The sequence below is a fragment of the Mytilus galloprovincialis genome, chromosome 6 (genome assembly GCF_965363235.1).
Source record: "Mytilus galloprovincialis chromosome 6, xbMytGall1.hap1.1, whole genome shotgun sequence".
Lineage (NCBI taxonomy): Eukaryota > Metazoa > Mollusca > Bivalvia > Mytilida > Mytilidae > Mytilus > Mytilus galloprovincialis.
The window spans coordinates 13,126,003-13,151,470 of record NC_134843.1 but is presented as its reverse complement, the minus strand read 5'-3'; the positions used below and the strand labels follow the sequence as shown (position 1 = coordinate 13,151,470).

General features: G+C 32.7%; 1 protein-coding gene across 5 annotated transcripts in view; it reads left to right on the top strand.

Moving 5' to 3' along the window:
• LOC143078980 (DNA polymerase epsilon catalytic subunit A-like) overlaps positions 1 to 25,468 on the top strand; it is an 80,636-nt gene that overhangs the window by 34,843 nt on the left and 20,325 nt on the right. For all 5 annotated transcript variants that reach the window (XM_076254060.1, XM_076254063.1, XM_076254065.1 and 2 more), the window contains 22 exons: positions 509 to 700; positions 1,093 to 1,173; positions 1,635 to 1,763; positions 2,378 to 2,605; positions 3,228 to 3,425; positions 4,368 to 4,500; positions 4,868 to 4,964; positions 6,311 to 6,449; positions 7,428 to 7,534; positions 7,938 to 8,066; positions 9,527 to 9,693; positions 11,376 to 11,448; positions 14,216 to 14,303; positions 14,810 to 14,985; positions 15,445 to 15,559; positions 16,481 to 16,629; positions 16,895 to 16,984; positions 17,616 to 17,700; positions 20,270 to 20,473; positions 21,800 to 21,970; positions 22,853 to 22,924; positions 23,849 to 23,959. In XM_076254060.1, the coding sequence (XP_076110175.1) occupies positions 509 to 700; positions 1,093 to 1,173; positions 1,635 to 1,763; positions 2,378 to 2,605; positions 3,228 to 3,425; positions 4,368 to 4,500; positions 4,868 to 4,964; positions 6,311 to 6,449; positions 7,428 to 7,534; positions 7,938 to 8,066; positions 9,527 to 9,693; positions 11,376 to 11,448; positions 14,216 to 14,303; positions 14,810 to 14,985; positions 15,445 to 15,559; positions 16,481 to 16,629; positions 16,895 to 16,984; positions 17,616 to 17,700; positions 20,270 to 20,473; positions 21,800 to 21,970; positions 22,853 to 22,924; positions 23,849 to 23,959 (2,934 nt within the window). The remainder of the gene's footprint in view (positions 1 to 508; positions 701 to 1,092; positions 1,174 to 1,634; positions 1,764 to 2,377; positions 2,606 to 3,227; positions 3,426 to 4,367; positions 4,501 to 4,867; positions 4,965 to 6,310; positions 6,450 to 7,427; positions 7,535 to 7,937; positions 8,067 to 9,526; positions 9,694 to 11,375; positions 11,449 to 14,215; positions 14,304 to 14,809; positions 14,986 to 15,444; positions 15,560 to 16,480; positions 16,630 to 16,894; positions 16,985 to 17,615; positions 17,701 to 20,269; positions 20,474 to 21,799; positions 21,971 to 22,852; positions 22,925 to 23,848; positions 23,960 to 25,468) is intronic.

Sequence of the window (25,468 nt, the reverse complement as noted above, 5' to 3'; positions counted from 1 at the left end):
TGAAAAGGGCTGGCTGTGAAGGCTATCTCCTGCAGTAGGCAAATTTCTAAACCTAGCTACATATTATGTATTAATCCCCAATACTATACAATTACTGTCTTTTGATGAGGTAAATGTGTGTGTTTATTGACTTTTGAAAAACTGGTATTCACTGAGGCGAATGGCCGAAGTGAATGTCACTAGGTTTTTCAAAAGTCAATTAAACCACATATTTACCTAATCAAAAGACAATAATTGTTTTATTCCATGTTTCTGAGAAAATTATGTATAAAATAACAGTTATTTACCAAAACAAACTAAACGTCAAACATTGTATCTTTATTATACACGTAAAAGCACGCGACATTTTGCGCGCTGAATATACTTTTTCCGCAGGTGAATATACTTATTTATTCAAAATCCCATTCATATAGAAAAACCTACTAAAGTTTTAACAATATGGATTAAAATTGTTTATTTCTTATTTAAGGTAAATAAAAAATACAATATTACTTTTTTTCTGATACAGTTTTTAGGAGATCAAATGGTGAAAGATGCTGGATTAAGTTGTCGTTATGTCATATCTAGAAAGCCTGACGGAGCACCTGTTACAGAAAGGGCTATCCCATTGGCTATATTCCAAGCAGAGCCAGGGGTCAAGAGACATTTCCTCCGCAAGTGGTTAAAGACCCATGATCTAGGAGATATTGATATTAGAGATGTAAGTGTTGGTTTATGATCTATTGCCTATAGTAGCTAATGCAGGGTAGGGATAGGTAAGGATTTGATTAAAGACAACTGATCTATACTAGGTAAGGCATATACTGTAAGTTCAGAAAATACATGTATTATAAAAAAAGATACAATGATACAATTCTTGCCTCTGTAGGATCATTTAGAAAGGTTAAATGGCAGGGTTTCGCACCCTATGCAACACATGGCGCTAATGGAAATTGTAAGTTTGTTGTAATATGGCAGGGATTAAACACTAAATATGGAAGAGATTGAGACTGATGCAAAGGCAATGATGTCACCCTACACTATTATATGTCCTGTATTATAATAAAGCTTTTAAAGGTTAATAGTATGCTGTGAATTCATATTTTATTTCAGATATTAGACTGGGACTATTACCTTGAGAGGTTGGGTGGTTGTATACAGAAAATTATCACCATTCCTGCAGCTTTACAACAGGTAAATAAGATAGATTAGATTGTTTGTATAACAAAAGCATAATTATCTCAATAACCAACAAAGTTCAGAACAGCCCAAATATTTATATTATGTTCCAGATATAAGATACAAAACTAAGAAAAATCATATTTTAATGTAGGTCCATACAAAGTCTTGACCAATTTGGCATAATAATTGATACATGACTGACAATTCTATTAAGACCTGATTCATGTCCACCATGACAAAGGCTGGGAAGTTGGAACTGCTAATAAATAATTAAAGTAAACACACCTGTCATAAGAAATGTGATTGTTAATGATATTAAAAATTTGTTGTGGTCAATGTGGCCAAAGAGATGGGTGACTTTACTTTCAATCTTTAGTTGTCGTACATGTACTTCTATCTATAACTTGTTATTGTTGCTTTGACAATAGAAATAAGAATACAGTCCATAAATATGTTATTATTTTCTTTTCTAGGTATCTAATCCTGTTCCAAGAGTGAGACATCCTGATTGGCTGCACAAGAAAATGTTAGAAAGAAATGATGTATTCAAACAGAAAAAAATTAGTGAAATATTTGCTCCAGCTCAGAAAAAAATGCTACAGGTAATAACACTTTTGAAATGTTATTTTCAGCTGAGTAATATTTCAAACAACTGAGATACAAAGGAGATGGCACTACAAAACAACATGATATTCATATTGTTAAATCTTCCCATAAAAGGGATAAATCTGGAAACTATCCATTGAAGCAATATACTAGGTGATAGACCTGGTTTCTTAATATATAAGCAATATATCTGGTCATGCATCTAGTAGTTAACCAATGAAATGATAAATTTGGGCTTCTGGTTGTCAACCAATGAAGCAATATGCACCATATGATAAATATAGTGGCTAACTATCTGGCTCTGGCAGATTTTTATATTTAAACGCCAAATAATAGCTGTATAAATGAATTCGAATACCATTTTTTGATGCCCCCACCACAATAAGTATTACCATTGTCCTATAATTAGCTTCCATACTTTAGTTTCCAAAAACCAAATATATAAAACTGCTACACAATTCTCATTACCACAAAACACAGATCAAAATTAAAATTTGGGTTGCATCACTTTTATTGTTCTTGAGTTATATCCCTTTATAAGGTTAAATGCAAGTGGGGCATCATCTGTATCCAATGAACTTATTCTTCATTTATTTTTTTATTACTTCAGCACCAGCCGTCCTCCCAGAAAGATTTATTTGCAGATGATAGTGAACAAACAAATGGTGTAGCAGACATGGAAGATTTTGGCGGCAAAAAGCAGACATTGAATGGAATGGCTTTATCACATAAACGTAAAAGAAGTATGGAGAACAGTGATCAAAGTCAGAATGACACACAGTCTGGTCAGACATGGAAAGAAATCTTGGGGCCTGTTCCACCGATGGGCAATACCAAGGTAACTAAAATAGTAATTAACGGTGAAAGACTGCTCAAGCAAAATAAATATACAGATATAATTCTGAACTGAGAATGACCCACATACAGACAGTTATAATTAAACTGAATCAATATATATAATATAAAATATGAAGGATGCTTCACTGATTAGAAGTTCAAAAAAACGTACATAGAACAACGCAAACAGCTTTAATACATAAAACAAGATTTAAAAGTGACCTGTGATTTTAAGAAACAGTGGCTAATCCAGTATTAATGAGAACAATTATTTATAATCTTAACCCTGTGGACCTATAAGTCACATTATACATTATTAACAATTGTACAATAAATATAACAATTTTCTATAATTTTCATACAAAATGTTTTTTTCTCTCAAGTAAAAGCTAGCATTAAAAGTTAAGCAGTTTCTGGATTCTAATAAAGTTGATATTATAACTGTTCATCTATTGAAAGAATATATGATTTGTCAGTTTGTAAATCAACCCCCAAAAAAATTTGTGAATGGTTTACCCAAAATTGGCTGATTTTTTTCCCCTGTAAAAATTGCATATTTGAATTCTATGTATTCTGTAAAATTAAAATAGTATAATTATAATATGGATACTATATTTTAAAAGGATGAACGAAAGGTTTGGTTGGAATACCACAAGAAAAAATGGCAGCTACAGGCCAAGGATAAACAAAATAGAAAGAAACAGAGGATTGACTTTGGGGATGTACCCATGGGTGTGGCTACCTCTACTAGGACTGGTCTTGGTGGATTTTTACGGAGGACAGCAAGAAGTATTATGGACCTCCCTTGGCAGATAGTTCAGGTAGGATATAGTGGACTAGCTAGGTTGTATACTCATGTTATTTCTACAGCAAGATTTGGATTTGTGCTAGAATGAAAGGTAAACATTGATGATAAACATTAATGATCTGAATGACTAAATACTTGGTCAGCAGCTCAATAGTGATAATTTGTATTAACCTTTGTTCAACTTTATTATCTGTCAGGCACCTGTTTTCCAATGCTCTGAACCACAAGATGGGGATGCTAGCAAGACAACACTGGCAAAAATTTTCATGGTTCAAATTTGTTGTTATGACAACTGCAGTAAGGGATCATTGAAGAAATTACTGAAAATTACTGTTATATCAACTAATTTTCATCCTTCTGCTTAAAGTTATCCTTTCATTTCCTACCATTTTTGGGGGATTATATTTGGTATACTAGCTAGTGACAATTTAAATTATGTTTATTCCCAACAGCTGATGGAGACAGGTCACCCAGGACAGTACAAGTTATGGGCCTTGATTGGTAATGATTTACATGCTCTATTTTTACTCCCACAGCTGATGGAGACAGACCACCCAGGACAGTACAAGTTATGGGCCTTGATTGGTAATGTTTTACATGCTCTATTTTTACTCCCACAGCTGATGGAGACAGGCCACCCAGGACAGTACAAGTTATGGGCCTTGATTGGTAATGTTTTACATGCTCTATTTTTACTCCCACAGCTGATGGAGACAGGCCACCCAGGACAGTACAAGTTATGGGCCATGATTGGTAATGTTTTACATGCTCTATTTTTACTCCCACAGCTGATGGAGACAGGCCACCCAGGACAGTACAAGTTATGGGCCTTGATTGGTAATGTTTTGCATGCTCTATTTTTACTCCCACAGCTGATGGAGACGGCCACCCAGGACAGTACAAGTTATGGGCCTTGATTGGTAATGTTTTACATGCTCTATTTTTACTCCCACAGCTGATGGAGACAGGCCACCCAGGACAGTACAAGTTATGGGCCTTGATTGGTAATGATTTACATGCTATGAAGCTGAACATACCAAGAATATTTTATGTGAACCAGAAATCTCCAAAGGAAGGTGAAGGAGCATGTAAGTATAAGGAACAAATTCTACACCCAAATTAAATATATAAAAAAACATCACCAAATCAAAGTTTTGTATTTGCACCAAGTGTTTGTTTTGTCTTCAAAAGATGCTGTAGGACAAACCCTCATAAACTATGTGAGAGCAGTTTATCTGTTTGACATGTTTCAATCTAATTTCTGAAATATGCTCATAATATTTAGGAAAATAGCAAGTTTAAAAAAACTAAAAAGAGTTAAAAAAACACAATAATTGAAATGAGTTATAATTTAACGAAATATTTTTAAATTTTTAAATTATTTTAAGTTATTTTGGTGCTGTCTCATTGACATTTAGCCAATATCTCTTTTAATCTGAAATGTTTTGAATTCAGTATGGAAGAAAGTGATGAAGACCTTACCTAGATCCCATCCTGTGATGAATTTATACCAATATGCTGTTCCAGAGGCAGATTATCTAGAACACATCAAGTAAGATTTATTTAAAACATGTAATGTAAATTACTGCAAAAAGATGAAGTAGATACATTTTTAGATTTTTTATGCATGTTCTGTTTTGATTTAGCTAAATGCTGTTACATTAAAACAAATATGGTACTTAAGGAAGGCTCTTCGAAAACTGTGTAACCAGCTATTAAGGCAATTTAAGAATTTTTCATATCTTTTCATTGTTAAAAAACAGCCACTCATGATTGAGATTTCTTAGTATCTCATCATGGTCTTCTGAATATTTTAATCAAACAGCCCTATGAAAATTGACACTGTTAAAGGGGCACTAGCTGCCAAATTGATGTTCACCGATTTGACTCAAATTCTCATATTTTATTTATAACAATGTGAAACATTTTTCCAAACTATCAAAAGTATAAAATAAACAATTTACAGGACATGGTCTCAATAAGATGTAGCTTGATCTCGTGTGAATTTTAGCCAAGACGCCATCTAATTAACTATCGAGTTGACCTTCTATGACAATATAAGCGATGTAAACATAAATAGATTAGGCAACTCGTGCAATTGGATTTTTATAGGTCTATTAAATTTTGTATTGAAGATTAATAATTTATGTTTATCATCGTTTTTACCTTTATAAGAATAGTTTTCTGTGGATCGAATCAGTTAATCAAATGATTTACCTAGTTTCACTTTCAATGTTGACAATTTTTTCCTTTAAATACCCGTCACGGACAATGCATGCGTTATTCTATTTCTTTCTACAGGGTTAAATTTGAGTTCACATGAATAAGGATTTAATGAGGTCGAATTATTCACTTGCAAGTGAATAATTCATTATCAATGTTTATTAGCTTAATTTGACAAAATTGATCATTTTTGCTGATAAAAGCAAATTGTTATTTCACTATTTCACTTTCATTAATGACTGAACAAAAAAGATCATACTTTTGATTTTTTTATATATATCATAGCTAGTGCCCCTTTAAGATATAATTGAATAGTATGAATGCACAAATTATAATATATCAAATAGGTTCAATTTTCTAAGTAAAGACTTTGTTATAGTATAATCAATTTTACAAAAAAGCTACCCAGAAAATTTTCTTATAGGAGAATTTACTGACTTCAAAGTAACTGTTCTCCAATTGCTTCAAATACACTTCAACACATCAGCTATCTTAATGACAGGTAGAAAATTAACATGATTTAGACATTGAATCTTGCACTGGAGCTATGAAAAACTTTATACAGCCCTGAAAATTTTATGATCAAGATTTTATGTAATACTATTATCTATGATTTAACAATTACTATTCAAAATAAATTGATAAATATAGCCAATTCTTCCTTTATTTTTTCAGTGAAATAAGTGCAGATTTGTCTTCCCCTGATATAGAGGGAGTATATGAAACACAAGTGCCTTTATTGTTTAGAGCTCTTGTCAGATTAGGTTGTGTTGTCACGGTCAACAGAGATTTTGCAAGATATATGTCTGGAAGGGTAGGTATAATAGTTGGTCTTTGTCAAAAGTTTTACAGGATGTGGCATACTGATTCATAGAAATAATCCACACAAGCATACTTATTCACATATTTGTCCTCCTCTGACAATAGATTTCATATAACCAACTGATTTTAATTTGATATTTTTTTGAAGTGAAGAAATGTAAATCAATGTAAATATTACCTAATAGAATAGAATCTATAATTATCACAATGAAACAAATTATCTATGATAAGATTTTACAGTTAGTAGCTTCAGATCAACGGCTAATATGAAATACACATTTTAGATTTCTTGTCAGATTATGACGTATTGTTAAGAATGTAATTATGTTATAGGATGATAGATATTATTTAATTTGTCTCTTCTTACAGATTTATCTATAAACATGTGCAATCTCTTAGTTAGATTAAATATTGGTCAACAAAGATTTGTTAAATTTATTTTTTGAGAGGAAATATTGATGTGTAAAATGTGTTAAATGTTATACTGTAATACTTAATTCTAAGTTTTATTGTATTCATGCAATTCAAAACAGTTCTTAACAACATGTCGAGGGGGAAAGTTGTCATGCTTATGTAGCTTCTTTGTACCGAGAGACTATAGGGTTTTGTTATCTAAATTTTCTTAAATCAAATGATTTTGAAATAATATTTGAGGAGGTGTTTGCCATACTTTTACTTCAGTCATATTTTAAATGGATGGGATACACTCCCTTTTATAGGAATATTCTACAAAAAAGCCAAGCAAGTTTATTCACATATTTGTTTTGGGATTTGCAGTGATCAAGATTCTTTTTAAATCTTTAAATATAACTGACTGAAACTAGGTAGAAAGAAAACCATCATTTATTAAAAGAGAATTTTAACTTAATGAAATTAAAATGTAATCCAAGGTCATTAGCTTTCTTTTATTCCTTGTTTGTCTAAACAAGCATCAATGACATAATATACCCTCATAATATGTTACTTCTAGGAAACTGATACATTTGACATGGAGAACCTAGACTTCAGAACTATGGCACAATTCTCATACATACAACCTGGATCAATGAAACATTTGTATTTATACCATCATGTTTGGTAAGTTTAAGTCTTGACTTAATTTGAATTATTTTTACTGTGCATCGAGAATTACATTTTCCCTCATGGAAAACAAAAAAATAAGAGCCAAAAATTAATTTACTTTTACTTTCAATGTCTTTGCATAAAGTAATTATTAAAATTTCAAATAAATGACAAATCTCACTATTTAAAAAAACTCGTGCAAATGGACAAATATTGATGCATTTTTAGAGGGTTGCTGTTTTAATGTTCTAATTGCTCCTGATATAAACCATGTAGATGATCAGATTGCAGTTTTATTAAGAAGACATAAATTTAAACATTTTGAAACGTGTTATTAATTTTTCAACATACACGATAAAAGGAGATAAAAAAGAACGAATTATGTATTTGTGACTTAAGACTTGTATTTATATTTCAGTGGAAGTAAAATGATCTTTGGATTGTTCTCTCCAATGTCCAAGAAATGTAACATGTTTGTTGTGGACACTGTCCGTAGTGACCAACTGCCCAACCTACCAGCTTTGTATAATGCTGAGAGAAATTCAAGGTAAAATTTTTAATTATCTATGTTAGATTAAATAGATAAAAAGAGTAGTGCCAAATTTCAAAATCTTTTAGTGTATTAGTCATTTTTAACCAGATTTTTGTGACAAAAATGTCGGTTATTGATTTGGGGATGTACGTCGGGCGGCCGGGCGGGCGGCAACCAAATGTTGTCCGTGCATTTACTCATGAACCATTCAACCAAAGCTTTTCAAATTTTCATATGTTGTTACAGACAACAAAATGAAGGTTAAGTTCAATAATGACGATTTTGACTTTTACTATTCAGGAGTTATGGTTCTTGAAAGATTGAAAAATGGCATTTCCAGTCATGTCCGTGCATTTACGCATGAACTGTTCAACCAAAGCTTCCCAAATTTTAATATGTTGTTACAGACAACAAAATGAAGGTCAAGTTCAATAATGACGATTTTGACTTTTACCGTTCAGGAGTTATGGTTCTTGAAAGATTGAAAAATGGCATTTCCAGTCATGTCCGTGCATTTACGCATGAACTGTTCAACCAAAGCTTCCCAAATTTTAATATGTTGTTACTGATGACAAAATGGAGGTCAAGTTCAATAATGACGATTTTGACTTTTACCGTTCAGGAGTTATGTTTCTTGAAAGAGTGAAAAATGGCTTTTCCAGTCGTGTCCGTGCATTTACTCATGAACTGTTCAACCAAAGCTTATCAAATTTTAATATGTTGTTACTGATGACAAAATGTAGGTCAAGTTCAATAATGTCGATTTTGACTTTTACCGTTCAGGAGTTATGGTTCTTGAAAGATCGAAAAATGGCGTTTCCATTCATGTTGTTGCATTTACTCATGAACCATTCAACCTAAGCTTTTCAAATTTTAATATGTTGATACTGATGACAAAATGGATGTCAAATTTGATATTGACGATTTTCACTTTCACCGTTCATCAGTTATGGTTCTTGTGATATTGGCAGGACACAAATAAATGTTAATAAATCCGGTTTGCTGTCGTTGTGACAGCCTCTTGTTGTAGATATTTTTAAAATAGTATCAGTTTTCCTTGCAGCTATTTTTTTAAACAAGAAGAAAGTTGCTATTGGAGATCTTTTTATCAATACATTTGGAACCATTCAAGAAAGGATCTTACTAATTCACATTCACAGTCAGTGTCCTGTAATGGGAGTTGCTCTTCTTTTCAGAAATAAGTTAGTGGATTAATATTTCACTCTAGAATGAGGCCTAGTTTAATCATGTTTAAAAAATCTTTTTGATAAGAAGACATTTGCCGTAGTATCTTTTTATGACCAGACGTATATAAGAAAATAAACAGTCTCTCATGTGCCCAGAAGTGACAATTATATTTTTGTTTATGGTAGGCATATTGTCATGAAAAATTCAACCTTTTTTTTCCCTTAAAGATCACAGATATTGAATTTTATTGAATTAAGAAAAATTGATAAATTGAATGAATATTTCAGAGTAACTGAAGGAAGAGATGAGGAGAGTTTACCACAGGCTCACCATACATTTGATGCTAAGTTAGAGAAAGATGTTAGAAATGTGTACAGAGCCATACAGAGAACACTGTCATCATATAAAGATGAAAAACGTGGACCAACGTTCATAGCTGTTCAATCTCCACAAGGTATGGTATAAAGATGAAAAACGTGGACCAACGTTCATAGCTGTTCAATCTTCACAAGGTATGGTATAAAGATGAAAAACGTGGACCAACCTTCATAGATGTTCAATCTCCACAAGGTATGGTATAAAGATGAAAAACGTGGACCAAAGTTCATAGCTGTTCAATCTCCCCAAGGTATGGTATAATCAATCTCCACAAGGTATGGTATAAAGAGGAAAAACTTGGACCAACGTTCATAGCTGTTCAATCTCCACAAGGTATGGTATAAAGATGAAAAACGTGGACCAACTTTCATAGCTGTTCAATCTCCACAAGGTATGGTATAAAGATGAAAAACGTGGACCATCGTTCATAGCTGTTCAATCTCCACAAGGTATGGTAAAAAGATGAAAAACGTGGACCAACGTTCATAGCTGTTCAATCTCCACAAGGTATGGTATAAAGATGTATATTGGTGAATAATGGACCTTTCTAGGTTTCAAATATATTATACAGGGTGTGATATACAAAATGACATTGGCTGATCTTTTGTTATATTGGAGTAAAACAGGACTAATATTGGAAGTTGTAAAGTTTCTGGCAGGTTCACATAATTATGCTTAACCTCATTTAAAGAGAGGCGTAGAATACTAGAGGGACATTCAAACTTGTAAAGTCAAAAATTAACTGGCCACGTTATGGCTAAAAAAAAAGGCAAACAATAATACACAAAACACAACATAGAAAAACTTTTGTCGCAGAAAGCTCGACATAGGGATAGTGATCCGCCGGCGGCGGCGGTGTTAGCTAACTTCTTAAAAGCTTTATATTTTAGAAGGTAGAAGACCTGGATGCTTCATGCTTTGTATATAGATGTCTCATGTTACGAAGTTTCTGTCAGTCACATGTCCAATGTCCTCTCATGTTACGAAGTTTCTGTCAGTCACATGTCCAATGTCCTTGACCTCATTTTCATGTTTCAGTGACTATTTGAAAAAAAAATTCAGATTTTTTGTTTAATGTTAAATTCTCTCTTATTATAAGTAATAGGATAACTATATTTGGTATGTGCGTACCTTACAAGGTCCTCATGCCTGTCAGACAGTTTTCACTTGACCTCGCCCTCATTTCATTGATCAGTGAAAAAGGCTAGGTTTTGGTGGTCAAGTCCATATCTCAGATACTATAAGCAATAGGTCTACTATATTCGGTGTATGGAAGGACTGTAAGGTGTACATGTCCAACTGGCAGGTGTCATCTGACCTTGACCTCATTTTCATGGTTCAGTGGTTATAGGTAAGTTTTTGTGTTTTGGTCTGTTTTTCGAATACTATATGCAATAGGTCAACTATATTTGGTGTATGGAAATATTTTATGATCTATATGTCAGTCGTGCAGATTTTATTTGACCTTGACCTCATTTTCACAGTTCATTGCTCAGTGTTAGGTTTTGTGTTTTGGTCTGTTTTTCTTAAACGATAAGCAATAGATCAACTAAATTTGTTGTATGGAAGAGTTGTTAGCTGTACATGCCTGCATGGCATGGTTCATCTGGCCTTGACCTCATTTTCATGGTTCATTGGTCATTGTTTTATTTTCTTGGTTAATGTTAAGTTTATGTGACAGTTGTAATAAAGCTTTATATTTAGGACTATCAGTGTGTGCACTCTTGTTTAAATATAAAAGCTGTTTTTTCTTTACAGATTTCCAGCACTTAACATCAGCCATGCCTGGACTGCTAGATTTCCCATTGGTACCTATACATGTAACTGACAAGTATGTACGAATCACATCGGTTAACTTAAGGGCAAAGAGATGAGTATGCCAGTTTGCACCATGTATCTATCTTTTATTTGTATGAAATATCAAATGGTTGCTAACAAACGGTTCTCAACTATAATCTGTTTAATAAAAAACAATGTGCATCCGTATGTAATCAAATAAAGTCTAGACGACGAAGCGCACGTCAAAGGCGTAACGTCATAAAACAGACACGGGAAAATGTGTAATTCAAAAGAGCGCAACGATATATTAGCGCTTTCATAAATAAATAGTAAGAACTGTGTTTTGTATTCTTACAAGAATAAATGAATAAGTTAGTTAAATAATTAACTTCTATTTAAAATTTGAATATTTCAAATCTTACACGTAAGTATTATAAAATACATATGTTTTTTAATTTTTAACCAGATTTTTGTCGAGCCTTCGACTTTAGTCGAAAAAGCGAGACTAAGCGATCCTACATTCCGTCGTCGTCGGCGGCGGCGGCGTCCACAAATATTCACTCTGTGGTTAAAGTTTTTGAAATTTTAATAACTTTCTTAAACTATACTGAATGTCTTCCAAACTTGGACAGAAGCTTGTTTATGATCATAAGAAAGTATCCAGAAGTAAATTTTGTAAAAATAAAATTCCATTTTTTCCGTATTTTACTTATAAATGGACTTAGTTTTTTCTGCGAGGAAACATTACATTCACTCTGTGGTTAAAGTTTTTAAAATTTTAATAACTTTCATAAACTATCCTTGATTTGTACCAAACTTGGACAGAAGCTTTTTTATGATCATAAGATAGTATCAAGAAGAAAATTTTGTAAAAATAAATTTCCACTTTTCCATATTTTACTTATAAATGAACTTAGTTTTTCTGCGAGGAAACATTACATTCACTCTGTGGTTAAAGTTTTTAAAATTTTAATAACTTTCATAAACTATCCTTGATTTGTACCAAACTTGGACAGAAGCTTGTTTATGATCATAAGATAGTATCAAGAAGAAAATTTTGTAAAAATAAATTTCCACTTTTCTGTATTTTACTTATAAATGGACTTAGTTTTTTTGCCAGAAACAAAACATTCACTCTGTGGTTTAAGTTTTTAAAATTTTTATAATGTTCTTAAACTATCCTGGATTTCTACCAAACTTAGACAAAAGCTTGTTTCTGATCATAAGATATTATTCAGAAGTAAATTTTGTAAAAAAAAATTCACTTTTTCCGTATTTTACTTATAAATGGACTTAGTTTTTCTTCCAGTTAACATTACATACAGTCTGCAGTTAAAGTTTATAAAACATTTATTAGATTCATAAACTATCCTGGATTTTTTACCAAACTTGGAAGCTTCTTTCAATCAAAAGACAGTATCAAGAGGGAAATTTTTATTGATGTTTTTCCTCATTTTTGTTGAGTCTGCGATTAACAGCAAACGTAGGCGAGACACTGGGTTCCGTGGAACCCTTACGAATTTTTGTGACAAAAATGTCGGTTATTGATTTGGGGATGTACGGCGGGCCGTCGGGCGGGCGGCAACCAAATGTTGTCCGTGCATTTACTCATGAACCGTTCAACCAAAGCTTTTAAAATTTTAATATGTTGTTACTGACAACAAAATGAAGGTCAAGTTCCATAATGGCGATTTTGACTTATACCGTTCAGGAGTTATGGTTCTTGAAAGATTGAAAAATGGCATTTCCAGTCGTGTCCGTTCATTTACGCATGAACTGTTCAACCAAAGCTTCCCAATTTTTAATATGTTGTTACTGATGACAAAATGGAGGTCAAGTTCAATAATGACGATTTTGACTTTTGCCGTTCAGGAGTTATGGTTCTTGAAAGAGTGAAAAATGGCTTTTCCAGTCGTGTCCGTGCATTTACTCATGAACTGTTCAATAAAAGCTTTTCAAATTTTAATATGTTGTTACTGATGACAAAATGTAGGTCAAGTTCAATAATGTCGATTTTGACTTTTACCGTTCATCAGTTATGGTTCTTGAAAGATCGAAAAAATGGCGTTTCCATTCATGTTGTTGCATTTACTCATGATCCATTCAACCTAAGCTTTTCAAATTTTAATATGTTGATACTGATGACAAAATGGATGTCAAATTTGATATTGACGATTTTCACTTTCACCGTTCATCAGTTATGGTTCTTGTGATATTGGCAGGACACAAATAAATGTTAATAAATCCGGTTTGCTGTCCTTGTGACAGCCTCTTGTAGTTCATTAATATGTTTTGGAGTTTAGTGTGACGTTCATTTCCACTGAACTAGTACACAATTTTATTTAAGGACCAGCTGAGGACCACCTCTGGATGAGGGATTTTCTCTCTGCATTGAAGACCCATTGGTGGCCTTCAGCTGTTGTCTGCTCTTTGGTCAGGTTGTAGTCTCTGACATATTCCCCATTTTTGTTCTCAATTTTATTCAATAAATTTTAATTTTATGTCATCAATAAAAAAAACATATTCCTGCTTATCTTCTACTGTGGGTTCATTCATAACTGTTGGATACTAATTTTAATGGATAAATGACTTTACATCATAGTAACAGAGTTTGTCATTTGTGCTGTGTAGAAGCAGTAAACAATTTCTTGTCAGCTGTCAAAAGTATCACATATAACATAGAATTCCACTCAAACATGTTAAACAAGCAGTTTAGCTCTTGCTTTACGTTGAAGTCCGTATGGTAACTTAATTGATATAAATAGCATTGTTTGTACAAGGAGAACAAACTGACTGATTCTTATTGGTTATATTTTTAGGGAGGATCTATATAATGTTTTGGACTGGCAGAGGAAGGGCTGCAGAAGGATGATTCAGCATTATCTTAATGTGGATATTATTTTGAATGTAAGTTATTACTACCTCAGTTAAGATTTTATGAATGAACATGTCTAACTAAAATGTTTTGCAACTTAGGTCATAAAATTAGCTTAAGATTGATTGATCAGGGCTTATTGCAGCCACATGAAATATCTATGTATTTAAAACCACAAGAGTCTTACAAAAGACGCTTATAAATCTCATCTGGCAAAAGGATCATGCTGTTCAATAAAGTTACCCTTAGTAGCGAATTTTGTTTGTCTTTTGATACAGTGATTTAATTTTGGGGAAATAATTGAGTCGTGCAACCTAATTTTTCCATGAATATAAAGGTATATATCTATTTATGATATTAAAAATTAAGGGTAAATTTGCAAACTTTATGATATAGATGGGCGTCATAGCAGATAGTCATACATTAAAAAGACTTGATAATAATACTCTAATTTTATAAATCATGGCACAGTCACGGTAAACATGTCAAATCAATTAGTTTTTGAGGGATATATTAAAAAAAAGATGACTTTTTTCAGGGGTATATGGAACAGTGCCGTTACCTTCACATACCAGTAGGTAACATGCCCAAAGATGTTACTCTATTTGGATGTGATCTATTTTTTGCCCGCCATCTACACAAACATAACCATGTCCTGTGGTGTTCTCCGACAGAGAGACCAGATCTTGGTGGTAAAGAAGCTGATGATAATAGGTACTTTTATTTAATTCTTTTCAGAAGTTTGTGTGATGTCTATTGATTAACATTATGTTTATGCAGAAGTTTAAATATTTTTACTGATTTATCTTTCAGTTAAAGTAAGGACACACCAAACTCTTTTTATAGATTTGTAGACATATTTCTTTAGAATCATAGGTTTATTGCAAGCTGGAAGGCAAGTTATCTCCTCTTGCTTTGACTTGATGCAAATGCAGAATTTATGTAACTTCACTCCGATCTATCAATGAACTTTATTGTCAAGTGGCATACCATATTTCCGACCCATATTTTGGTGTGACCCCTTATTGTTAATAAGATCTAGTCCTGAATATGTATGAAATATTTTGCACTGGATGTTAAGCAAACAACAATCAATCAATAATAATTAGTACTGTTTATTGTATGTATGATTACTAACCAAGTCAACCTTATATGTCCTTTGTTTGATTTCAGGCTATGTACAGAATTGGAAGAGAGTACCAGTTGTGAATTGAATCATCCTGGAGCTTTTCCTACAGTCTGTGTTGAGTTAGACATTGCTAGTCTGGCTGTTAATACTATTATAGAGGTATTTATACTGATCTAACTGACACACACACACAAACACAAACTTACACTTAGAGGAATTTGTACTGGTCTAAAACACACACACACACACACTTACACTGTATTATACTCTGTGTTAAGTTAGACATTGCTGTTTAAACAATTACAGAGGTATGTATTATATCACTTGACAGTGGAGCTAAGGAAACATACAAGGATCAATGTTGTTGAAGGACTTTTTACTTATTAAGTTTTTGATCTGAGCGATTTTGGGAATTTCCTCTGAAGACTCAAACATTCTTTAACAGTAGAATTAGGCCATGAATAATAAGAAAATAATATAATAATAATTCTGAAACATCATATGAACAGAGCCTAATACAATTCTCATATACTAAATCCAGCACAAAGTGTCCATTGATCTGTTCATCTATCAAATATTTCCATCACACTTTTCTCAGTTATGTATTGAACAGAGCCACTTTTAATTTAGTCAGCAGTTTATTAGTTATGAGTTTTAATATGTATGCATTTTGAATTTATTTTTCACTGAAGTTACTATGGAAGGTAGAAATCAATCTAATGATTTTGTAATGCCTGAAAAGAGTTGTCTCCCATTTATAGTGTGTTTTTAAATTTCTGCTTTTAATTTATAAAAAAAGTGTAATATGATAAACATGAAGACAATACATTGAAATAATGGTTAATCAAGTACTGTTAATTCAGAAAATATTGTGAAAAATGTGACATGGTTAAAATCACAATAATTTAAACCCGCATTTTGAAATTTTTTATTTGAATTTCACAGGATTTTTCTCAATATTGCAACAATTAAAATCTTATTTTAGTCTAAAATGACAAAATCACAATAATAAATATACACAATAATTACTGTATTTACAGTATTGCTATTTTTTGTGAAACACGTTTTTATATCTTGTAGTCTGCTCATGTTAATGACCAGGAAGGTGCCAGTGCTGTAAGTTTTGATACTCTGCCACAGACCTCATTAGAGGAAATGGTTCAGGGACAAGGTGCTGCCACCTATCTAGCTAGCTATGATGAAACAGCTTTGTGTTCAGCAACATTCAGGTAGGAATATTAAGTATACATTGAAGTAGTTGTAAAAAACTGTTTCAGGTTTAAGTTTGATGTAGAATTGTTCCGATTTATATAAGGATTTTGGAAATATCTGTGATAATGCTTAAAAAGTTATGGACGTGCTCTGATTAAAATTATTTAGCCAAGCTTGATGTAAATGTAATATTGCATCATATTGGAAAAAAGACTGGGATGAAAATGTAACATTTGTTGTTATTGGATGTCATGTAATCAATTAATATGTTTCTATTTATAGAATTTTGAAAGGAATGGTACAAGGTTGGGTGAGAGATGTTACGCATTATAACAATGTGTTCGCTGACAATCAGATAATACATTTCTACAGGTATGTGTACAAATCACAGATAAATAGAAGGGAAGAAAAATAAATTCTGTTTTGGAATATACAAACCAAGAAAGTAAAAACAGAAAATTTGCAGCTCCTTGTAAATTGACTTGATGCACATTTTCGGTGTTTATGCAGTGCCTGCCAAGTGAATCAAGATTCAGTCAAAAATGTCATAGAAGGTATAGGATGCAATCAAACTAAATAAGCAAAAATAATGTTTGACTGAAGACTTCCAATTGCAGAATAATCTGTCTAATGATGCATCTAAAGCAGTTACTGGAATGTTAATAGATATATAAAAACAAGCAATGTATGGTAAGAGAAAACTGTCATTGTTGGAAAAAAATCAATATTATACAGTACGTTTTAATACCCTTTCTGATAGAGAAGGTAATTATTTGTGGATATAGGGGACTATTATTTGTGTATGTTAGATGCTCTTATGAATTTGACAGTCGTCAATAGAAAATTATACAATATTGATTAATACATCTTCAGAAAAATGGTGCTTGTAGGATTTCAGATGAAATTTCAAATAAATATTATTCTGTTTTAATTTTTCACAAAATTTCTGAATTAACAGTATTTAATTGTAGTTAACTCCTTTAATGTATTGTGATGATTGTAGGTGGCTGAGATCCTCTGGTGCCATGTTATATGATCCAGCATTGAGGAGGACATTACACAATATGATGAAGAAAGTCTTTATGCAGGTAAATTTTAATATTCCTATTGGCAATGACAAACACTATGCAGGGGTGTGGAAATATTTGTTGTGAGCACTTGTCCCTGGGCAAGTAAAACAGTAAATTTCACTTGTCCGGAAAAAAAAGTTACTTGCCCTGATGGTCCCAATAAATATTGAAGTATTTCATTGTTAGCTAATATCATGAATATATGATTCTTAGCACTTTTTTGCATCACAAACAAATGAAATCCATTTGTTTCTATTGTGTAAACCTTTAGGAAAGTAGGAAATGGGTTAACATCAATGGGACAGAAACCTAACAGCAAACCAACCAATGAGATAACATGTAGAGGACGATTTTACAGCAGTTTTTGTATAAAAATTGTAGCCAGTAGGTACATATACTAAATTAAGAGGACAGTTAGTGAACATGGTGAAGTTTTGGTGTTTCTCTCTAGTGACACACGTTTTGTTTCTTTCGTAATTGTCTTGAGGGGTAATTCAATCGTCTCTTCTATTTACCACTTTGACAACAAATGATGCTGACCTGTCTTCTATAGATAAGACAACAAATTATTTATTTTACGAATTTCCATCCAAGATAGCCTGGACAATCTAATATACACGATGTCTGAAATTCTCGCTTCCGAATCTTTTTTAAAATACGTGTTCTTCTCCATCTGCGTTTCGGGTTTTCTATTCGACTCATAACTCTTTTTGTCTTGCTTGACCGGTGTCTTTAATATTTAATATTTATCAATCTGACTGTCGAAAGAAAAACTAAAGTAATGATACTTCCAGTGAATAACAGATAAAACCTAATCGACGATCCCGGGTCAATGGACAAAATCAATGCAATGTTACGCGACTCGGGTTCGCATAGCTATTTTTATGCCCCACCTACGATAGTAGAGGGGCATTATGTTTTCTGGTCTGTGCGTCCGTTCGTCCGTCTGTCCCGCTCCAGGTTAAAGTTTTTGGTCAAGGTAGTTTTTGATGAAGTTGAAGTCCAATCAACTTCAAACTTAGTACACATGTTCCCTATGATATGATCTTTCTAATTTTAATGCCAAATTAGAGTTTTTACCCCAATGTCACGGTCCACTGAACATGGAAAATGATAGTGCGAGTGGGGCATTCGTGTACTGAGGACACATTCTTGTTTTTTTATCAATTTCGGTATTATGTAATATTTATCGTCATGGACATTGATGTTTTTACTCGCTGACTATTGGTTTCTTTATATAAATTAATCATCCTTATATGTTTTGGAATTAATTCTATATTTTTGTTGGATTTGATCTTTTTCTTGTATATTTTTTTAACTTGTCCACGGGCAACCGAGACAAAAATAATTACTTGTCCGGTTGTTCAAATGTACCAGTCGGGCAAGTCGGGCATAGCATTTCCACACCCCTGCTATGAAAACTTGGTATAAGAATGCATCTAACTAGGGGCATAATGTTTTTGGTCTGTGTGTCCATTCTTCTATCCTTTATAATCAGAGTTTGAAGTATCGATGCACTTTGATAGGAGAGTGACCTATTGTTTATCTTCCAACTTGTTAAAAGGAAGCAATTTTGGACAAATATCAAAATAGCAAATATGTCTATCTCACCAAATTTTAATTACATAATATATGATTATATATAATACCTATTTCGTTTGATAGCTTTTGACTTGAAGTTGTAATAAGATTATGATCCTAAGAAGATATTTTATTTTGGAGACCAGAATTGGCATGAAACAAAAAAAGATTAAAATCCATGGAATATTCAAATAATTTTCTTAGTTCTATAAGTTGAATCATTTTAGATTTGATACTATCCGGTCTGTCTGTCCGTCGTCCACACTTCGGACAATTACTAGAAAACGCTTCCACCATTTATTATGAAACTTAGTTAAATTGTTTAAATCTATTGACGTAAGCTCCCTTTCGATTTTTATAAATTTCAGATTTTACGTTTCCATGTTATGAATTTTTATGCTTAAAAAAGGGGAGACTTTCCAGTTTTTGGACAATCACTCATAAACACTTTTACAAAATTTTATGAAACTTTGGTGAATTGTTTATATCTGTTGACGTAAGCTGCCTTTTAAAAATTAAAAGAAAATTAACAACTATAGGTCGTATGGCCTTCAACAATCAGCAAAGCTCATATGGTACCGCACTGTCAGCTATAAAAGACCCTGAAATGACAAGTGTAAAACAATTCAAATGAGAAAAACTAACAGCCTAATTAATGTACAAAAAAATATTGAAAGCATAAAGACAGGGTAACGGGCGTATCATGCACTTATAGTGCAGCTCTTTATTATTGGTTGAGGAAGCCAGAGTGTCTGCAGAAAACCACTGACTTTGGATAGGAAAACTGACAATCCTAGTCAATTAAGATTAGAGTCGGGTTCACCACCACAAGCTGGATTCGAACTCACAACTTCAGTGTTGAATGGCTCGTGATTACATAAGTTACTACTTAAACCACTTGACCACCGAGGCCCCCTTAATCGTTTTAGGAGATATGTTTATATCATAAAGGTAAACCAGTATTTACATTAAATGTCCTTTAATCAATATTAACCTTTCTTCACAGTTAATTGCTGAGTTCAAGAGGTTAGGATCTACAATAGTGTATGCCAACTTCAACAGAATGATTCTATGTACCAAGAAGAGAAGATTAGTGGATGCCTTGGGCTATGTTGAATACATCACTAACAGCATAAAGTCCAGAGAATTGTTCCATCTTATAGATATGACTTATGAACAGTGTTGGGAATATCTTGTATGGTTAGATCAGGTATATATGTAACTATTGACAGGTGTGAATTTCTACAGTGCATTTGAAATGTGCAGTATTCGTAATTGATTTAAGTATTTTTTATTGAATCACCTCTTGCTACCCTTGGGGCCTCATTGGCCAAATAGTCCAAGGAGTTCATCTACAGTTACCACTAGTCTATCAAGGCTGAGATTGTAAAGTTTGAATCCCTCCTCATGGCAGGTGAATGAGTTTTCATTGTCTCTTTTGTGATCAGCCTTAATAATTAAATTTACGCTACAACTTATTTTCATGAAAAGTACCGTAAATCCAAACAAAAATCTCCCACTTAACAGTTTAGCCAGGAAATGGTCACACCTTTTTTTTGAAATTTGAAAATTAACATTTTTTTCTTGTTTTGAATTTATGGAACTATTAAGGTAAAATTTAAGTGGAATGAATGTGTATATCGTACCCTTGTTCTGCACTGCTTTGTAAAAGGTAAACAACATTCCTTATGGCTTTTAGTTGCTCTGTTATAATTGTTGAAACACCTTTACCCAAACACATATAGTGAATCCTGTACCCATATAATCTGTATTACATTAAGGTAGCACAATACAAAGATTTTTTCACTCCCAATCAGACAACTTTAAACTGATGTAATTCATTTCATCCTTTATATTTTATAAATGAGGTACCAAAAGAAAGAAGAAAGATTAGTCTTTCAAATTGTGATAACTTCTTTATGACATAATTATTACATAATTAATTATTATGTAATTAGTCGCTATATTGTGATGTCCACACTTGAATGAATTTAGCGTCTTTGTTTTTCATAGCATCCCAAAATATTTTATAGATTCTTGTAAAACACAGCTTGACCTCCAAAACTGTGTCTCAGATTTCCAAAAACATCAATAGAACAAATTTTATATCCAATTGAACTTAGTGGTCTCTAATGACTTGATGTTGCAAACTTCATTGAAGATTTATGAGAGAATGAAATACAATAGGAAAAATCTGAGATACAGTTTTGGAGGTCAAACTGTGTTGTGCAAGAATCTATAAAAAAATTTAGGATGCTATGACCAACAAAGAAGCTAAATTCATTCAAGTATGGACATCACAGAATGGCAACTAATTACATAACAATTAATTATGTAATAATTATGTCATAATGAAATTATCACAATTTGAAAGATTAATCCTTCTTCTTTCTTTTGGTACCTCATTTATAAAATTTGAAGAAAGATGAGTGGAATTACATCAGTTTAAAGATGTCTGATTGGGGATGAAAAATCTTTGTATTGTGCTACCTTAAGAGATAGGCTGGAAATCAATAAAGCACCTGATTTATTTCAGGCAAACCATGGAGGTATAAAGGGAAAGTTGCCATCAGAACAACCATTAGAACAAAGCCAGCCAGACCCTGATAAAGAGGCCATGAGGGAAGATACTGATACAGAGGAGGATGACCCAGATAAGCCAGACGATGAGGTGGAGGTCCTTAACAAATCTAATGAAGATGATGAGGTTGGTACACCAGCTTCCTTTATAGGATGCGCTTTTTCAAATGACTTCTGAACAAATACCTTACATTTATAACTCAGTGTAAAATAAGTAGATGTCAAAAGTCACAGTTACCACCAGACTTTTAAAATACATTAAGTCCCTTAAAACAAAGTTTTATACCTTAGTTAAATGTGTTATTGAATTTTAAATTGAATTTATATTGGTCATATGTTTATAAAAGTCATATGAAGCATCAAATTAAAAAATAAAATGATGCATAAGTTATTTATAACAAAATGGATAGTTGTCATTAAACTTATGTACATATACATTTTTCTGAAGAAAATTCTTCAATTTGTCCACATTTAGAAGAATTTTACTTTTTTTAATTGCTTGCTTCCAGCAAGCAATTCACCAACATATTTTCTGTATTCAAAGTGACCTTAGTGTGACCCTTCTCGTAAAAATCAGGTGATTGCAATACGCATGGATCTGTCACTCAAATAAACTTTTGTCTGATTTTACATGTTATACACATACTCAATATCCATGCTTCATTGTTGATTGTTTACAATAAGGTGACAATCGATAAACTACAGCTTCAAAACATGACAATTAATGAGCTGCCATATTTTCACTTCATAACAGACAGAGAGTAATTTTTTTTTTACGATAATACGATATTTTTGCGTAAAAAAATGATAAAATTGTGCACAGAAGACTAAGTTTATGATATATACATGCATTGGTTCAAGAACTGGATAAACGTTATTTTTTCACCAGTCACTCGTTTCATATGACTTTAAACAAATTTGAATTAACTAAGTTGTTAGATAGTTGGAAAGAGGCATTGTATTGCATATAACAAAATCAGCATCTTATTAAATGTATATCTTATTTTAGCCTGAGATAGAAATGAACTGGAACATCATGCAATTTTTACCAGAAGCAGGTGCTTGTCAGACAAATTTCAATGTAAGTACTGATAAATATTGACCTATTTAATAGAAAAAAAACACTTCATTTATAGGATCAAAACTTAAATGTGTATCCATCAGACTTGGGAGAGATAAGATCTAGCACATAAATACATCCACTCTGAAACAGGACTTAAACTGGTTGATCATATAAAAAAGAAGATGTGGTATGATTGCCAATGAGACAACTATCCATAAGAGACCAATGACACAGAAAATAACAACTATGGGTCACTGTATGGCCTTCAACCATGAGAAAAGCTCATACTGTATAGTCAGCTATAAAAGTCTGATCAGTCTATCCCATGACATATTTGTTACATTTTTCTATGGAATAACAAAGCAGCTTCCTAAAATTATTCAATCTTCATGTGAGCTTGTTACATCATGTTGTTCATTGTCACATCCATCTTTCATCCCTTCCTGTAAACTAAATACTTATTGAAGGGTATCATTAGTGAACACTCAACAGAAAGTTGATTTCTATATGCCAGTCATAAAAAGGACCTGTAATGGCATTCAATAGATAGTCTGTTTGTCCACACATCAAACTAAAACTACATAATGCTTTGATCCAATTTTATTAAACATTGCTTATATTGAAAATTTTCTATGTGTTTTTGAAGACATTTGGGACTTTAATTGTCGAATTCAGGCAATTCTTCACATACATCTGACAAAATATGCAACAGAATTAATATCACAAAAATAGTCAATGATTTACTACCCTTAATTTTAATTTCTGTTGCAATATTCCTTTGCCATGTGTATAATAACAACAATTTTTAATCTTGCAAAATTGTTTTTAAAAAATCGCATTACTTAATGCTCACAAATTTTTGAAATAACAAAAGCTAAGTGGATTGATTATATAGATATTCTGTTGCCATTGATAGTTCTGTTTAAAAATTTTGTCTTTTAGATGATTGTAGCAGGATACATATTGTCAATATATAATAACATGCAGGATGAACAGAGAAGAATGACACCTGGGAATACACCAGTTAAAAGACGTCACAACAGTCAGTCTCAGGTAAGAACGCACCTGGGAATACAACAGTTAAAAGACGTCACAACAGTCAGTCACAGGTAAGAATGACACCTGGGAATACACCAGTTAAAAGACGTCACAACGGTCAGTCACAGATAAGAATGACACCTGGAAATACACCTGTCAAAAGATGTCACAACAGTCAGTCACAGGTAAGAATGACACCTGGGAATACACCAGTTAAAAGACGTCACAACAGTCAGACACAGGTAAGAATGACACCTGGGAATACACCAGTTAAAAGACGTCACAACGGTCAGTCACAGGTAAGAATGACACCTGGAAATACTCCTGTCAAAAGATGTCACAACAGTCAGTCACAGGTAAGAATGACACCTGGGAATACACCAGTTAAAAGACGTCACAACAGTCAGTCACAGGTAAGAATGACACCTGGGAATACACCTGTCAAAAGACGTCACAACAGTCAGTCACGGGTAAGAATGACACATGGGAATACACATGTCAAACAATGTCACAACAGTCAGTCACAGGTAAGAATGACACCTTGCAATTGTAATATCTGTGATTATTCCGGGAACGTCACGCACAAACCTTCGGGCATTTACTTATTACGTAACGTCACTATGGGGATACCAATTGTATATTTTGTAGCCATTATTAAATTACTATCTGAACCATCAAGTTTTGCGCCGATCTTTCAATAGCGACGAGGATGAAAAACAAAGAAGGAAGCAGTGTTTAGCAGCGTAAATAAAGATAAAATTTACCGGAACACAGAATTTAAAGAAGATAGTGCTAAAACAAGGAATTAAAAGAAGATACAGATAAAATAGAGATTATGGACCGAGGAGAACCCCAGCAGATAACGTTAGAAACGGAAACCAGAAATTTACGATCACAACCGTTTATACAGTCAGACGATCAGATATCTACAGGAAAAAATTGGGAAGAATGGATGGAAAGTATAGAGAGGGAATTTAGATATTTCAGGATAACTGAACCTGCAAATAAAAAGGATGCATTACTCATTAATGGTGGAAAAGATATATCAAGATTGAAAAGAAGCCTAAGAGATGAAGAAGGATAAGATGAGTATAAAGTATTAAAGAACAAATTAAATAAATATTACTTGCCATAGAAGAACAAACATCATGCCAGGTATTTATTTTTAAAAATGAAGCCATTTAGAGATGAATACACAGTAACATATGTAATGAGACTGAGAGAAAAGGCACATGAGTGTGAGTTTGAAGCTACATGTGAGGAAAGAATATTGGAACATTGTATTCAAACCATAACCAATCAGGATTTGATAAAGAGGGCTATAAGCAAAGGATGGAATCTAGATAAATTTGTGGAAGAAGCAGGAAGATGGAAGATACATGTTTACAGATGAAGGATATAAAAGGAGATCCCAGAGACATTGGGACGCTTTCAGCAAATAAAATACAAAGCAACAGGTCAAGCTATAGGGCACATGATTTTGAAGAAGATAGATTTAAACAAAATGGTAAGAATACAACCAAG